The 17,251-nt window shown below is 35.2% G+C and overlaps 2 protein-coding genes and 1 long non-coding RNA gene across 3 annotated transcripts; 2 read left to right on the top strand and 1 right to left on the bottom strand.

Annotated features, from left to right (window-relative positions):
* The first annotated feature begins 25 nt into the window (after positions 1 to 25).
* Positions 26 to 3,815, top strand: LOC113495039. The gene has a single exon (XM_026873610.1). The coding sequence runs from the start codon at positions 2,508 to 2,510 to the stop codon at positions 3,588 to 3,590; it is 1,083 nt and encodes a 360-aa protein (XP_026729411.1). The 5' UTR covers positions 26 to 2,507; the 3' UTR covers positions 3,591 to 3,815.
* Positions 3,816 to 3,877: 62 nt separating this feature from the next.
* Positions 3,878 to 7,593, bottom strand: LOC113495367. Its single transcript, XR_003400712.1, has 3 exons — positions 7,526 to 7,593; positions 6,791 to 6,935; positions 3,878 to 4,084 (listed from the first exon to the last, which is right to left on the bottom strand). It is a non-coding gene; the product is annotated as an uncharacterized LOC113495367 (long non-coding RNA).
* Positions 6,994 to 17,013, top strand: LOC113495366 (cytochrome P450 4C1-like). The gene is made up of 10 exons (XM_026874058.1): positions 6,994 to 7,702; positions 8,711 to 8,800; positions 9,551 to 9,661; positions 11,551 to 11,736; positions 12,755 to 12,951; positions 13,047 to 13,116; positions 13,458 to 13,659; positions 13,944 to 14,095; positions 14,545 to 14,730; positions 16,748 to 17,013. Exons 1-10 carry the CDS (start codon positions 7,546 to 7,548, stop codon positions 16,939 to 16,941), a joined length of 1,545 nt encoding a protein of 514 aa, XP_026729859.1. The 5' UTR covers positions 6,994 to 7,545; the 3' UTR covers positions 16,942 to 17,013.
* The last annotated feature ends 238 nt before the right edge of the window (positions 17,014 to 17,251 follow it).

Here is a 17,251-nt window from a genome sequence, read left to right as displayed (position 1 = left end):
TTTTATGGTAACTCAAGTTTGTAGAATCTTAATTTTAAAATCGAATTTAATAACGCCAACACTTTTTTTTAGATTTTATCTCACCGCCTCTTTATTACCAATATTTTATCCTCGACACTAACGTGTATATACCTAAATATAATTTGATAGATCGTCCGTAGTTTAAAAATCGAATTGAATTTAAAACTTCTTAAACCTACCTAATATTTCTTATTATTCTGCTACGCAAGAATAGTTAGTCCAATCCCAGTTTGTAGAAAGTAAATTCTTATAGCTTTATGCAGTACAGTCGACCGCACATCAGCATTAATATTTTATCTCAACAGCGCCTTTATGTCAAAGCAATAAGATTCATTTTCGTAACTTAATCGCTGACGTTCGGTCCTCCGTACTTTTGTCTAAGAGAAATCTTTAATTACAATTTTAAATGCAAAGGCTACTTTATAGTAAGGACTACGGTATCGACTTGTTTTTTAAAGTTGCTATAAATAGTTATATCTATTATTTACATTTGAAGGATAGCAAGTATAGTTCCATAGGGTATTATTTTTATATACTTCATTTTTTTATAACTAGAATGTTGTCGGCAGCAATTTACAGTGCCTGTTTGTGGCAATATCTGAAACGTTAACTGCCATTATGTGTAAACGTGATATGAATGAGTTACAATAATTAATGTTTGTGTGTTCGTGTATGATCAGGCCGTAGTATGAAGTTTTACAAGCGTGATGTTATATCAGTTACATAGAGAATAGATTCTTCCTTATCTGTATAGAATAATGTTGGATTTAAATCTTCATGCTGCGAGCCCGGGCTAGGCCCATGGCTAATACTACATATTCTAAGCCTGAATTTTAAGTCACAAAGTGTTAAATAAGTACCTATAAACAGCAGTTTACATCAGCTCAGAGAGGCAGCTCTATATTTTTGTTACGTTATTATTTTTACATCAATATTTCTTTATATTTAAGTACCTACTAATGGCCGTGATATGGTTATTTCAACTTTCACTAACATTACTAACACAGTCTTGATCTCAAATTCGAATATTTTCAGTTATTGGTATTTCTCAATGAAGTGTGAACGATTAAACGAATGAATTCTCATTTTTCGAAACATTTATATGTGTAATTTGATTTCTGAATATTGGCATAATCATAATAAATAAGGAGAGTAATTTAGGCACTAGTTAAACTAAAGCGACTTACGCTAAGCCTTCTAGAGGGGTGCGGGACTAAAAGGCTAATAACCACGTGATAAATGCAGCGGGCACTTATCGTAAATAAGATATAAAACATTCTTTATAAATAAAATTAGAGCTTCAAAATTAGAAATGTTTGGTCGGATCTCTTTTGTACTATCGCTTCAGTTTGGCTAGTGCTACTGTGCTTACATGGGCGGTACGGAAAGATACGATTAATTAAGTTAAATACACCACCGTAGGTCGAAGTACCGCAAAACAAATGTTACTGAGGACGAACACTAACGGCAAAGTAAACGTTAAAATTATGATGATTTTTAATTTACAACATTGGTCTTCAAGATTTGTGATTTTTAAGGTCGTTATTTAAAAACATATTGTCGATAGCGTTCGTTCTTTGGCCTCTGTACCAAGAAACAAGCTTTCAATTATAATACGGGACGCAAATCTTAATAGTATATATTTGTACTAAACTGTTACCGTAGCGAAACCTATATTTGTGCCATAATGTTTACAAATGCCTAACAAACTTGTTACACATACAGTTGAAACTTGTTGTAATATGTATTCGATATTCTCTCTACGATAGTTTAGTTGCTAGGTACGAAGATTTGTTTTAGAATGCTTCTGATACGGTTATTGAAGATCCGAGGTTTATTGTAGGATAGGAACGGAGGATAAGTAAGCTCTCAATATTCCCAATATTATGATATTATATAATGATATATATGTTATAAGGATACAAAAGAGCACAACTTATTTTTTGTGTACATTATTAGTTAGCTATTTATCAAAATATAGCGTTTACATAGATCTATTATCGCGGTGCAGGGACGCTACTATACTGTAATAGTAGTATACCAGTGTGCTTGTAATTTCTCATCATGTATAATTGTATAGTGCTTATAAATAGTTCCAAAATCATTTTCGTCGACCTCGAAGTCCCTTTGTACATAACATGCCTAATTTCCTCTATTGTTTGTGACAATATAATGCCTACAATGTTCATAATGTAGATTATCACTGTAAATGTGAACGTTCAGGAGAAATAAATTACTAAATATCCGGTGGATATACTGCGAATACCAACTATTTGTTTTATTTTGTTACTTTCATTAGACAAATGAATATCGTCGCTACCTTTGGTAATAGCGGTTAATATGCGCGCTTTACAAAACACACCTATTACCTAAGTAAATATACAACATTATCTTGGTACACATTCATTCATAGATTAAAAGTGTATGTTCCAAATCATTCATTCGAGTCAAATTCATGTACTTGAATAGTCTGTTTTAAAACCTTAATGCCGCCGAATTTAGTTAAGAAGTATCTTAAAAAACGTTTTAAAATGAAGAAATATAACAACATTGTTGAAGCATTGTACGTGTCCAAGATCATCAGGAAAATTGCCGGAATATCAATATTTGTTTTAAAAGTTACCCCAGATAATCAAATAACCAAGGAATTCACATTATTTGGATTCACTTTCTTCGTACTTTGGTACGTTATTTATTTCTATTCGACCTACATTGCTCACGCTGAGGACCAGACTATCGTGCGAAATATATATAGTACTAAAGTCCAGAGATATGGCGACGACTTGGAACGAATTATTTCATCAGTTTTTGTGGTGTTTGCCATGTGGAAGATTCCGGTAAGCTTCAGCAGAAGCATTAGTTTCATGGAAGTTATTTGCAATGTGGATAGAGCTTTTGAAAGCTTGGGCGAGAGTATCGATTACAATCGAGATGCTAAATCGTCATTTTTCATGTCCATCATCCAGTTGGTTATATACTTAATTCGTTTATTTACTACATGGGCCTCCCTAGGTTATGTGGAAATACCGATACAGTCTGAGAGAATGTTCCAAGTTATGTACTCCGACGCTCTTGCATTGATTTCAACGACGCACTTCTGTTTCTTCCTGATCGTTGTCCAGTCCAGATTTAAATACGTGAATAAAGTGCTAGAAGAGATAAGATCGCAAAAGTCTTGGGAATACAAGTTGTTTGCTCGAAGTAATTTAGCAACTGTTAACGTGCAGAAAGCGGTTATTCTTCAGGAGCGATACATTTGCAAGAAAATACGGGCTTGTGCGAAAATCTATAGCATGTTGTATAAAGTGACCGAAGCTACGAATAAAATGTTTGGTGTTCTGTTGACGTTCACTATTTTCGTAAGTCTCTGCTACATCATCCTGTACATGTTCTACTTCATGGAGGCGACTGCGGCGGGCTTGTTCCACGATGTTCCCAGATACATGGTGTTCCTTATTTACGTTTCCTGGCAGATTTTTTACTCGCTTGGCATAGTTGTATTTGTTGTGTTTACGTGTGAACAGGCTATGTTTGAGGTAAGACATGCCTATTTTATCTGCATATTATGATAGATGGCAGTGTACAAAAATAACATTTTCTTGCAGGCGAAATGTGTCTCATTTATTGCGCATGAAATAATAAATAGTGACCTGAGTCCGTCAGTCACAGCTGAGGTAATTAACGGAACCATTTAATAGTTTTACGTAGAACTAAATAATTGGCTTGCCCTTTGCTTCTTCTGACGGATACTTTACGAGGCAAATAGCCAATACGTCACCCGTAAGTATCACACAAACCTAATAAAAATAAGAATATAATGTACCCCATAAAGAATATAACATCACTACCTCACTTTTACCCAAGGAAAGTCACGTGAACCTTGCAGAGGCTAGTAAGTTGGGGAAGTGTGTAGAATTTGAAACTCACTAAAACTTCGTTGGTCTTTATTAGTTCGAAGCTGTTACCTGTAAGAAATAAGACACTAAAGCCCTTTTTTAAAGTACTTTCGTAAGAAAACCGTAACGGGGTCGTACTCGGGATTATTCCTACGCACATCCGCAACCTGCAAACAATCAACAAATCATTACTGCTGTGTTTGAAGATATTTATCTTTCTTTAGTATTTTTTTTTATACCGGTATTACCTATGATACCTCATTATGACAAGCAGATACCTTTGTTACCCTGACCCAATCTTCATTATAACTTACAGGCTATGCAACTCTCAGTGCAATGTCTGCATCAGAAGCCAATATTCACAGCTTCTGGTCTATACAAACTCAATTACGCAGTTTTACAACAGGTGAGTGACTTGACACGTTATTGTAGTTCACTGGGTTAAGTTTATTGTTAATAATTGTAATAACCTTGTTACGCGTGTAATAGATAATGCCCAGTAAGTCTGTGACGTGTGGCGATTGACGCAAGCAAAGCCTTAGAATAAGATCTTAGTTGTGGAACCATTAAGGAATGGTTTTACTTTGATGCGGCAAGATGGAGGGTTGGATTAATGCGGGAGTAGATGTCCTTAGAGGAAAATGCTCAGAAGTGAACGCAGTTAGTTGCGCTTAGTAAGTAGTAACTAAATTATTGAAGAATAGTAACGCTTGTAAAAATGGATTATTAAGTGAAGCTCAGGTAAGAAGGTATTTGTAAGAATATTCTGTGATAGTGCTGTTAGTAAAGCATGGGGTGTAGGTACCACCATCTTCTAAAGTAGGAATTTAAATGTTTAGAAGCAACACTACACGGCGTCGAATGGCATCTTTCTTCCACACTACTACCTATTTCTAGGGGTGATAGCCCCTAGCAGCTTTAGGCCAATTTTGTTTTATTGTAATCAACACCTGCAAATGTTATAAAACTTATAACACCCCTTTTAGGAATATGCGGGCGGCCGACCACGTGGGCATCTATCTGTCTCTGCGTGTTCACCGTGGTTCCCTATCTCCTTAACGGTGAACCGATTTGCATGCGGTTTTAAGTTTTACCTTGTAACTTATTTATTTTCGTTTCAGGGAGCAGCTGCGGTGACTACATACCTGATAATACTTTTGCAATTCGTTACCGATGTAAATAGCTATAAAATTAATATCTAAATTATCGTTTTTAATTACAATAAATTATATGATAAGAGATAAAATTGATTTGAACTTGATTTATCAACCTTTTAAGTACTATAAAATTCCCTTGAAGGTTTTTTTTCTATCAAGGTTCTAGTTGCCTCATTTGTTATCAATTGGGGAAGTCTCTCTAAAGCCTTATGACTAATCGATTCTGTACATTATATAGGATTAATTTAACGATTTACCTGTAACAGACTCATAAAATAGTCCACCATTAGACTCATACATTTTTTATGTTTTTGTTACTCAATCGAAATGAAAAATAAAAAGCGAACTAAATATAACTAAATATAACTGTTTCTTTACCTCTATGTTTACTTTCATTAGTATTTGTTATAGCAGTAGCACAAATACGGGATGTATTCAATGAAAATGTCCGTGTAAATTTCAACTCTCTCTATAACCCGTTATTTAAAACAGGGTGCTGGCAAACGGTCTGTCACGGACAGATAGCCAGACCTTCGCATATTGGTCATTTTTACCCTTACGTCGGGGTACGACAAAAAAAAAACAGGCGATACCTGGAAAACTTCTCTAAATATTTAGTACGTATTTACTTCAAAATAGCTTTATATGTCTCCGTCTCAACCTCTGGTATAATTGCAATAGAATGGCGTTAAAGATCCTTAAGCATTTAAATATGTTCCTGGTAGACTCATAGTACAAATAATTACTACCTGCGCAACCATACATTATATTAAATTACTAAAAGCAATTATAGGTAAATAAATACCATCGCTGGATTCATTCTAAGTCATAAAAAATTGTAACCGATGTCTATGCGTTGTATGAGTGGAACCATCCATTGGGACTTGATGTCACGGGAAATGATGTCCCCATCTCCCGATGTACCAACTGGCCAAGAAAAAGAAAGGCGGGTCGTCCTTTTTTACGACAAGTGAGGGTTGGGTTCTTAACACCCACTCCTTAAACAGGAGTCCAAAAGGATTAAGGCGCCAAGGCCAGAGTCGCGCAGACGATATGTGAGCTATTCCGAGATTACCGGTCTAGGAAATTATAGAGGGTGATCGATATAAACTTCAATAGAACCAGCAGGCCTTCGCGTTCAGCGGTCACTTTAATTCAATCTGATATTCAGGAAGTTAAGCATAAATTAGTGTAAACACGGGATATACCAGATATATCCCCAGCCAGGTACCTTCTATTCTCTATGACTCTACTTACCTACTCTATTTAATATAATAATTAAATCTTTTCAAAGTTTTTGCTAGTGATAATTTGTCGGAGGATGTTTTTGTTCTCATTGACACTGTTGCTAGATAATAACTAGGTATTTTATAATTATTTCTAATAGATCTAATTATAAAAACAATGTAGTGTTAAGTAAAAAGTTGGTAGGTCTTCGTAGAGCTGTTTTGTTCCGAGCTCTTAACTTAATAAGTAGGTGTCTGGTAAGGTGTAATTAGAGTGAGTAGCGATACTGGTAGATTATTACGAGTAGTATACTAACTATTGTTTCATTATTAAAAAAAACTGTAAATATACTAAAAAAATGGTGTTTGAATCGAGGTGCTTAACAAACAAAAAAAAAACAACATGGTTTAGAAAAGGAATCTAAGGATCAAACGAATGTTTGTCAGGGTGTTTCACGTATCACTCAGCCGTCCAAGCTACTTTACTTACTGGAAATTATTTCGTAGAACCTTTACACATGTTTTTATTGTGTAGTCCTCTCTCATAATAGTTACTCTATCATAATAGTTTCCTTTAAATATTTGTCACTGTTCCTTCTCAATTTCTCATCTGTTAACGAAAATACAGCTTGCTCCTGTGGAGTTTCATATGCATAAGTTGCGAAAGGTGAAAAGGCAGGTATAAATCATAACTTATATCTTCTACCCACGGGGCCGAAGTCGCGGGCAACAGCTAGTTATAGATACACACATAGCACGATTAAGTTTCTATTTGGATTAAACAAAGGTGTTCAGCTTTACATTTCAGAGCAAGTATTCGTTTTTGCGCTTATTGAAACTTTTGCTTTTTTCTCTGACGACAACAACTTCACACATGCAACATATCCATAAGTAGATATTATTTGTGTTCAGATATTTATCTGTAATAATACCTAAAAGTACATCCTCTAACCCGAATGACATGCAAAACACGTTGTTACACATAAAGATTTTTAAATATAATAATAATAACAGCCGCTTCCTCATGTCCGAAGGTTGTGTGTAACTACACCGTGAACTTAGCGACCCTGTTGTTTGTTAGCGAGAATTAGTGCGAGCAGCGATGGCCGGAGGAAAATGCCTATATAAATCGTCGCTCATTTTCATCACACTGACACGCGAGCCGCGAGACCAAGCGGGCCATGCTCCTCACAGCATATACATCCTACACGTACTATTGTCTTACCCGTGTCCGAGAGTGACAAAATGTTTGTGTGGTTACTGCTCTTTGTGCCTGTTCTGTCAGTGCTCACGTTCGTGTATCGGAGGAGGAATATGTACAGACTAGCCTCGAAGATACCGGCACCTGATGATGAGTCGCGGCTGTTCGGAGTAGCACACAAAGTGTTTGGAAATACTGAAGGTAAGGTTCGGCACTGATAGGAGGTGGATGATTTTTAGCATAAATTAAAAACGATAGATTTAAATAATAGATAATGGCTTTCGATATAAATATTTTTATAAATATATCACATAACTTTTTATTACTATTTCTCTATTAAATACCGTAAACGAACACAAAGGTATCAGTTTCTATCAAACAGATAACTTGAGATGCGTTTCTTTTGATCTCTAAATTACTACCGCCTTCAGAGTTAGTGATTCTAAGTTTTCTACGAAACTTTTTTTAACAACTACATTGGTTGAATAGAGCTACTTTAAACACTGCACATACACTACGCATTTGAGAAAACACAAAGCAATTTTCAATAAAATTTGAAGACTTACTTTCGAACAGTAATAAATAAAATAACCTTTATTGCAACCAGATAAAGGATAACAAATTCAGATCTTACGTTTCATAAAATTTTATTACATTTTGATCAAATGAAGATTTTCAAATATGTATGAGCTAATAATGCTTTTTCTAATGACAATCTTTTTTAAGAATTAATTTTAGAATTAATTCATTTAATACAGAAATTGAAGTGGTACATTACCATTGCCCGGAATAGGTGAAAATATATTGTTCCTATGCATAGTATGCATATAATGTTTTATATATGTTTTGTTTTATGCAATTAATAAATATCTTTGTTTGGAAAACGAAAAACTTACCTGATATCTGCTGAGCATGTTACACTAAACATAATTGGTTGATTGGTTCACATTGTGGAATGCAATAAACGTATTGAGTATTGAGTATTGAAAATCTGTGTTAGGGAGCTTTGTTGTTGTCTCTTTATTGATTTATTTGATAACTTATGTGCAAGAAATAGCAAACAAATAGAACGTAAGAGAAAAGAGGTATGTAATGTACTCTTGTAATTTTAATGACTGTTTTGTTATGCCTTATACGTCACAAAATCACAAAATTTACTTTTTAACGTAGACGTTGTAGATTGGCTTTAAAGTTTGTTATTATTTTCAGAAATCATGACGACCCTTCAAGAATTGAGTTTCGATGCTATGAAGAATAATGGCATAGTAAGAGCTTGGTTGGGGCCGATCCTTTACTTTAGTAAGTTAATTTTATTTAACAAAACTCAATTTTAATCCATGCCTCAGTTAATAGAGGATTTTGTGATATATACCGGACTTTATTCCTACATCTTTGACAGTCGTTACAGGTAGTCAGAAGCTTGAAAAGTCTGACAACCAGTCTAAACAAGGGGTACCATGTTGCCCAGGTAACTGGATTGAGGAGGTCAGATAGGCAGTCGCTCCTTGTAAAACTGTAGCCGATCCCAACATAGTTGGGAAAAGGGCTAGGCCAACGGTGACAGGACTTTTAAAAGTTGACTTTGAGACTAATAGTGATGTGTGTGTTTTCTTTTTTTGCTTTTCTTGTAAAAAAATGTGAGTTTTTTCTTACAATTAGATACTTGGACATGTCATGGGATTATATCCTAGTAAGACTGATCTGTATAAGGACAATAAACTTGTGTTAATTAAACCAGTTTAATACTTCCGTATTTAAGAATCAACCAATCATTATAAAAGTTTAAGTATAGACTTTTAATGCTTATTGAGTAATTATACACTTCAAGAAGTTTACTTGCCCTACCAAGGGCATACCTTGAAAGGTTGTATTGTACAAAACGCGTTTTCAACCGACTCCAAAAAATAGGAAGTTTTCAATTCATCTTATTTTTTTTTTAATTTCATCATAGAAGTTTGTGGGCTCATCTGTTCACATGGATCATTATTTTGTAAATAAGAATGCATTTCGTAAATTTTTATTTTGTATTTCAATTGTTTTTTTGTTTAGTCTTAGTGGATCCAGTAGACCTCGAGATGGTACTGAAGACTTGCATGGAGAAGGATGACCTTCACAGGTTTCTCCGCAAACTAACAGGAAATGGCGGGATATTTGCTCCAGGTAAGATATTATACTAATAACAGCCTACAAATGACCGGCAGATGGGAACAGGCCGATATATCCCGTATAGGGAAGGCTTTTTTGTCATCAACGAATCGCACTAAGGAATTTAATCTTGGTTTATTAGGGGGCTTTATTATTATTTAAGTAACTTGCATATAGACCTCCAGACTCAGAACAAGTGCCTGTGGTACGTGGGGATCGAACCCGCGCTTAGTCGCCCAGAGAGGGTTTGGCACGGGATCTTATACGCCTAGGCTATCCGTATAGTTGTTTGAGTATTGATTATCAACTTCAAGATATGAGTTTTACTATTTCTTATAAAAAGCTTGTCTTCACTGTAAAATAAAAAACATTATTTCCTTAATGAGAAACAAGTTGTCATTCCTCAAGAAGTCTACCACATCTTAAAGACGATTAAAGGGAGACACTGCTCTAGGCGGTACATAGCCCCGTCTTGCTTGAACAACAGCAACAGACTTACTCAAAGTGATGGTGGCAGGCCTCTAGGTGTCACTTGTATTTGTAAATACACTTTATAAGAACTGCGATACTATCTTAGTGGGTAATAGTGTCTTTTGAAACATGCCCAAAATGTAAAATGCTTAAACAATCTAAAATGAACCCATATGTCTTCATGTCACGTCCAAGTAAAAAAGTCTGACAAACAAATAGTTGCACATTTCGGAGGTATAAGAATAAGGAAAATAATATTAGCACACTGAATGCAAATAAAGGAATATTTCGTAAGTGTTTCAAAAATATTTAAAACGAGGTAAAATGTTGTGTAATCTTGTAACGTGTTACAACACAGTTGTAATTTATATTGTCGCATCCTAGCACGATTTTAGAATATTGTTGTGAATGAAATTTACGGCGATTATCTCTTTTATTATGTGAAAATTATAAAAAGCGATGTCTACTCAGCAGTACTTATTGGATACAATACTGGTGTTTTATTGAGTTAACTTAAGAGCGTACCACCCCTTTTACAGTATACAACGTTATATATAACTGCGTTTATTTATTTATTGTAGTCTTAATATTGTAGCAGTATTGGAAGACGTCATTTCTCTTTCACAACTGCAACTTCTGTTAAAGTCGTGGTCGAGGTCTCTACTGGACAGAAGTATGGAATCGAAAAACCTTTTTTAACATTGTCTGAAACAATTAAATAAGGACCAAGTTTCGTGCAAATACTTGTGTCAGTATAAAAACAACATTGTGGAATATTTCGTTGCATTAAAAACCAGTTTAATGTTATTTTGGCATTATAGTCACTTCAACTTATTGTACACTACCTTTAGTTTTTTGCTTTGCCTATCATTTTTTTTGACCTCAGTTAGGGCCAGTTAGCTTGCAGCCAGAATATCAATTATAATATGGAGCTCTGGCCTCCATCATAACGTAAACAACTTTCATAAAAAAAAGGTTTTTAGCAGACTTTAATGAAACTGCAGTTGTAATTATATCTTGAGGTAAAACTAAATTATGAAGCCAAGTAATAAAAAAAAAGAAAACAGTAACAGCTCTAGAAATGAGTTGGCACGGCTTGTGAGTTCTGTCATTGGGGTTAAAACCTGACAGCTTTTGCATCAGTTTATGCGGGAATTCCAAGTTTAACTAAGGTTTGCGCAATAGATAATTACTTACAATAACATTTATAAATTATTTCATAGAATGGTAAATTTGTTTAATAAGAGATTTTCTCTAAGACTCTTTATTACCGAGTTAAACGAAGACTAGTTTAATTACAATTAAACTACTTAGTCTTCCTTATTAGCAATAAATGAAACAAGGAGAGGGAGGCCTTTTCCCAGCCGTGGGGCAACATGGACTTATAATAATAAATTAATATACAATTCTTAATTTTACATTTGTTTAAACAGTTTCAATATGGCGACGTCGACGCAAAGTAGTAGTTCCAGTATTCAGCCCTAAGATAGTGGAAGGTTTCGTGAACGTCTTCGCTGAGAGAAGCGAGGTTATGGCAAAAAACCTGACGAACTACAGTGGCACTGGGAAGTTCAGCGTATGGCCCATGCTCAGCTCTTACACCCTGGACTCGGTCTGTGGTAAGTTTGGTTAAGTTATGAAGAGCGGCTCTACTTTACTTCTTAGGACAAAAGAGGTGACACAAGCTAGTTAAAGCTGAGTTTTAATGTTCGGTCATGAATATATAGAAAAGAAGGGGCCTTTTTGTAGACACCCGCCCTCTCGGGGAGAAGACGGGTAGTGTCGGACTCTTACTGACTAAACCTAACCGCCGGGTGACGTTAACCGCGTTTGATACCGGCACGTGGAGTTGCTTTGCATTACTACACATTGCAGAAAAGTAGAGCCTGATACTTTTTTAATATTATTGCTAATTTTAAGAAAGAACGAAGCACACTTTCACAATGTAGAGCGCTATCTCCCCTCTAGAACTAAACAGTCTAATTTTATTAAAGTGATTCTCCAGGTCATTGTTCAATGCGAGACTTTACTTAATTATCAAAACTGGTGAATTTGATTGATGAGACTTCGTTAACGTAGTTAACTATCGTATTTAGTCTAGATCCATTTATCATGATAATTCACTCACGCAAGGTCGTGTAGTTCAGACGAATACGCGTAATTTCATTGAACTTTCTGGATACATATTTGTTGAATGTTATTCTTTAATGTGTTTATGATAGGTGGAACTGCGGTTTTGGGTAACTTTGGTCTAGATAAACTTCAAATTGAGGTCGTAGGCAATTTTTATCTATTTCTAGACCTGAGAGCTCTTTTGGGTGGCGTCATAATGCAGTAGAAAGCTGATAGAGAAAGTTTAACTCATCTGTGTGCATGGCGGCACATGAGCGTCGACAAAAATACAATTGCAAGCAATACTATGTCACAGTGCAAAACCTTCATTAATAAAAATCATCAGCAAGTCTATGTCTCTTTACACAACGTAACTAAACATAAACAAGGGTCGTATGCTATGATGAGTTGAGTTGACCATACAAGACTCATTACTGAAATTAATTTATTTAATGCGTAGGGATGTCTTTTTAATTTATTTTCTTTATAGTTTTTTTTTAATCAATTACTTTACATTCTTGACAGAAACAACAATCGGAGTCAAGCTCAACGCTCAGGCTGAAAGTGAATCGCCATTCCTGAAAGCGATGGCGGTTGTATTACACTTGATATGTGAAAGAATATTCCATCTATGGCTACAACCAGACTGGATGTACAAGTTTTTCCCACAGTACAAGGTCCATCAGAAATCCCTCGCGACATTACACAACTTTACGGACGAGGTAATTTCTTTTACGTTTTTCGCCGTATATTTTCAAGTGATCCTATGTTTTAGGGATATCTAAATAAGGTTTTGATTCGAATGTATTATTTGCAGGTGATAAGAAAGAAGAGAGAAGAATTGAGACAAGAAAAAGAATCGAAAACCGAAGTTGATTTTGAATATAGTAAGATATTTTTTTTTAATATTACGTTCTTCTAACGTTGGTGATACTGGATATTGAAAGTAGCGTTAATTATTGATTAATCAAAAAAAAAATGAAAAAACAATGTTACTGATATTGTTTTTTTTTTTCAAAATATAGAAAGCTTGTCGTGAGGTTAAAAAAATAAAAACTACTTATGGAATTGAACTTCGATACTATCGAAATATATTATTTGGAGAAACAACACGTAGAAGTAACGTAATATATAACCTTTTACCGATACCTCTGTGTATTAGTAGCTTAGTAAGGCCGTGTGTAGGTATAAGTATAACTCTAGCTAATGATATAATATTATTTTCTAGATTTGGGAGCCTACAAGAACAAAACCTTCTTAGACCTGTTAATCCACATGTCTGGTGGTGAGAATGGTTTCACCAACTTGGAGTTACGAGAGGAGGTCATGACCCTGACTGTAGCGGGCACGGACACGTCGGCTGTAGCCATGGGCTATACCCTCAAACTTCTAGGGAAATACCCTGAAATTCAAGAAAAGCTTTACCAAGAGTAAGTACAGATAGTTTAATTTATCTGTGCGCGCGGCTCTACGTGTGTGTATGATTGACAGCGATTGTTTCAAATGGTAGCTTATTTATGTGGTACAAATGAAAGCTGTAAGTATATAAAGTCGCGGTATAATTACAAGGGGTACGCACACATGGCGTCCTGCGCAAAGGTTTCAATTTGTAATACACTTAATAAGGAAATATTTTAGTATGTTCCCTTCAAGAGATAAAAAAAATATTATATTCATTTTGTGTTTCTTTTTTTTTAATAATTATTTCTTACAGATTATACGACGTCTTCGGCGACTCAGATCGTAGTTGTGAAAAGGAAGATTTACTGAAATTGAAATACTTAGAGCGGGTTGTGAAGGAGTCTTTGAGACTGTTCCCTCCTGTACCACTTATTATTAGAAAAGTTTTACAAGATACGAAATTACGTAAGTTGAAATCTCGTATTATTATAGCCATAGAGTGATTTTTATTAGTAGGGTTAAATTTATATAAGACCTATGAAATGAAAAGCTTTTTTAAATGAAAGCCCGTTGCACGACTCCAGTAAAGCAGAATGAACAATAACAGCCAACGAAAACCATCCAGCCTTAGCTCGATGCTTCTCAGGAAAACTGTTGACTGTCTTTTAACCGACAACAAAATTAATCACAAGTGCTACGTGGATGAAGTAGAAAAATGGAAAGCTGTTGTGTTTTTTCCGTAAATGGAAAATCAAAAATTTCAAAATGAGTAAAATATCTACAGATATCGAAATAGCTTTTACTATCAATAAACATTTTTCGGTCAGGATGATCCTGAATTTTCTCAGAATCAAAGAATAGTAATTAAGTCAAAACAGTCAAAGAAATTTTGGAAGCTAAATTTTCTATTGCAGCGTCAGGTCGCGTGCTGCCGGCTGGTTCGGGCATCGTGTGCTCAATATGGGGGGTCCACAGAGACCCCAAGTATTGGGGTCCGGACGCTGACAAATTTGACCCCGATCGGTTTCTACCTGAACGGTTCAACCTCGCTTACCCCTGCAGCTACATGCCTTTCAGTAATGGACCCCGAAACTGTGTCGGTAAGTGGTATAAGACTTCTATTTGATGGTTTCCGTTCCAAAATCGAAGTTGAGCGACGCTGCATACGGTTATACATGTGTGATCAATTTTTGCCACAACCCTTAGAGTCGCGAGATTTGAGTTGAACTTCTTGATATTAAAGGCGTTTTTAAAGGTTTGTAAATGTGAAAGAGAGATGCCTCTCTACGCTGTGTAAAACAACGTCTTGCTTCCACAACTCCTACCAAATAGATATTGTCAGTATAAAATTGATAAGGACTAAGGCTTTGACCTATCGTAAACACGAGGTTTGCGGTTTGACCGATGATCGAATTATAACCATTATATAATTATAGAGATTGCTGAGACCGGTAGGTATAGCAACAGCAAGTCTTTATAGCTTCACCTAGACCCAGACCTCAGGAATACAAGGTGATTTGAATATTGCTTACAAACTAGGAAATAAATATAAACTATAAAATTTATTGCTGGATTTCCAATAACGTTTAATAACTAATATTAGTAGACGTCGTAATATTAAATTGACTACAAATCTTATATAGCAGAACATTCTGCTAAATCATAAATAAACAATAAAATCAAGGGATAATATACATTGACTTGTACACATGTACATATCTATCTGTAATTAACTCGGCTCTCGACATGTAGACGTAAAAAATGCGGTTCGTCAAGAATATCGGCATAGAAAGATTTACCAGTAATATTCAAAGTTTTACGCTTGAAATCTTTGATATTCCTCCTCCATCCTATACAATATTCAAGGATATTTTTTAATAGACGTCGCTCGCAATTTGTGATGTATCCTTGCATCGTGACGTATTACTTATTGGACTCAGGTCAAGCATTTGTGGATCATACATATGCTTGTCCTATGCAGGGATGGAACCAGTGACACGTCACTTACACGTGTTTTGCGTAACACTTCTTAACTGTTTCCATTTTCTGTAACTTCATTTATGATATATTCTCTATTATATTTATAAATTAACTTGCTAGTAAACAATACAAGTAGCCCAATGTGTTAGTTAGGTTTAAAGCATTATGTTGAGTGCCACTGGCCATATCGCTCTGATACATAATTACTTCCAGTAACCGCTCATTCCGCACCTAATTGTGGCAGGTTGTCTCCACAATAATGACACACGTGTTAACATTAATTAAATTATTTATCGCAAAAGGGAATTCCCTGTATTGCATCCGCGAAGTTCCACCATAAACGTTTAGGACAAACCGGAAAGTATAACCCATATCTTGGATATATCAGCTGCGTTTTGCACTTTGCTCAATTCGTCCATGAAGGAACAAATTATAGTAATTAAGTAACGACGACATAGACAATTTGATCAAGAAAACAACTATAAGTATATAATCATTATATTACTAAAGCATTATTTTTACCCGGTAAGGTCTGCAAGGTTAATTTATGTGAGTTTAATAATGAATAATTGCAGCTTGTTTTTTTTTAGGTAATAACAATAAAATTGCGGTAATTATGGATATAGGAATATATGAAAACATATATATTATTTTTATTATCTTGCTTTCTTGTCGTGTAGTGTGTTCTTTGTTGCCAAGTGACATTTCTGTAATCTTTACCATTGTCAGAAAAAGCTCGAATGCTAGTAGACTGTCGAAGCGTGTCTCATTTCGATTGGTCATGTGCCTTAGACTACTTACTAGCATACCTTCGAGTGTTTTCCACCAACACTAACGAAAGAAGATATGTCACTTCTAGAACGGCTAAAACGGCTGATTACCTAAGTCTTATTTCCAAGTCACTATTATTTGTTCTAAAATTGAGAGATGTTTTGCTTTCTAATATTGTACTTAAAGCCCTTTCTATTAAAATATATGCTACTGTTGGCAAAGTGCAGAATTTCACTACTTTAACGGTTTATAATCTCAAAGGTCTAATAGTTTATAATCTCGAAGGGAGACACTCCTTTGCCCAGTATATCTACCCATCTCGCTTCCAATGAAACTTCCAATTATAAACAACCTTCTGTTTGACAGGTTACCAATACGCGCTCATGTCAGTCAAGACTGCTTTATCGACACTGCTCCGTCGGTACAGGATTGTCGACGAACTCGAAGGAAACTCAACCCCTCACATAAGGGTTAAACTCGACATCATGATGAAAGATGTTGAAGATTACCAAATAGCCTTGGAAAGGAGACACCCTGTTCCAGTTAATACAAATACGTAGATATAATTTTCCTTGGGTGAAGAATAAGAACATACTGTGTATGATTTATTTTCTGTTGTAATGTAAATGAAACTGTTTGTATTAATTTTGTTTTGCGTTGCACAGGTGCTCATATAAGTTTAATTATTAAAATATTTGTAAGACTTGATGTGGTTTCATTTAAAAAAAACTTGCTGTGGTGACCCAGCTTCTATACTCTAGTATTTCATACGATCTTTAAGCAGTATTATGACAACTTCATTAACCTGAGGAGCTCGTGGCTAAGCTATAACCGCATAAGTGATACGATCACAGGTTAAGCTATGCTTGA

This window comes from Trichoplusia ni, chromosome 6 (genome assembly GCF_003590095.1).
Source record: "Trichoplusia ni isolate ovarian cell line Hi5 chromosome 6, tn1, whole genome shotgun sequence".
Lineage (NCBI taxonomy): Eukaryota > Metazoa > Arthropoda > Insecta > Lepidoptera > Noctuidae > Trichoplusia > Trichoplusia ni.
This window is presented reverse-complemented; position numbering and strand designations above follow the sequence as displayed.

Coding starts and splice junctions, on each gene's coding strand:
- LOC113495039 (XM_026873610.1), top strand. CDS start 2,508: ATGCCGCCGAATTTAGTTAAGAAGTATCTTAAAAAACGTTTTAAAATG.
- LOC113495366 (XM_026874058.1), top strand. CDS start 7,546: ATGTTTGTGTGGTTACTGCTCTTTGTGCCTGTTCTGTCAGTGCTCACG. Junction 8,801..9,550: donor GGGGCCGATCCTTTACTTTA/GTAAGTTAATTT, acceptor TTTTTTGTTTAG/TCTTAGTGGATCCAGTAGAC. Junction 14,731..16,747: donor TGGACCCCGAAACTGTGTCG/GTAAGTGGTATA, acceptor TCTGTTTGACAG/GTTACCAATACGCGCTCATG.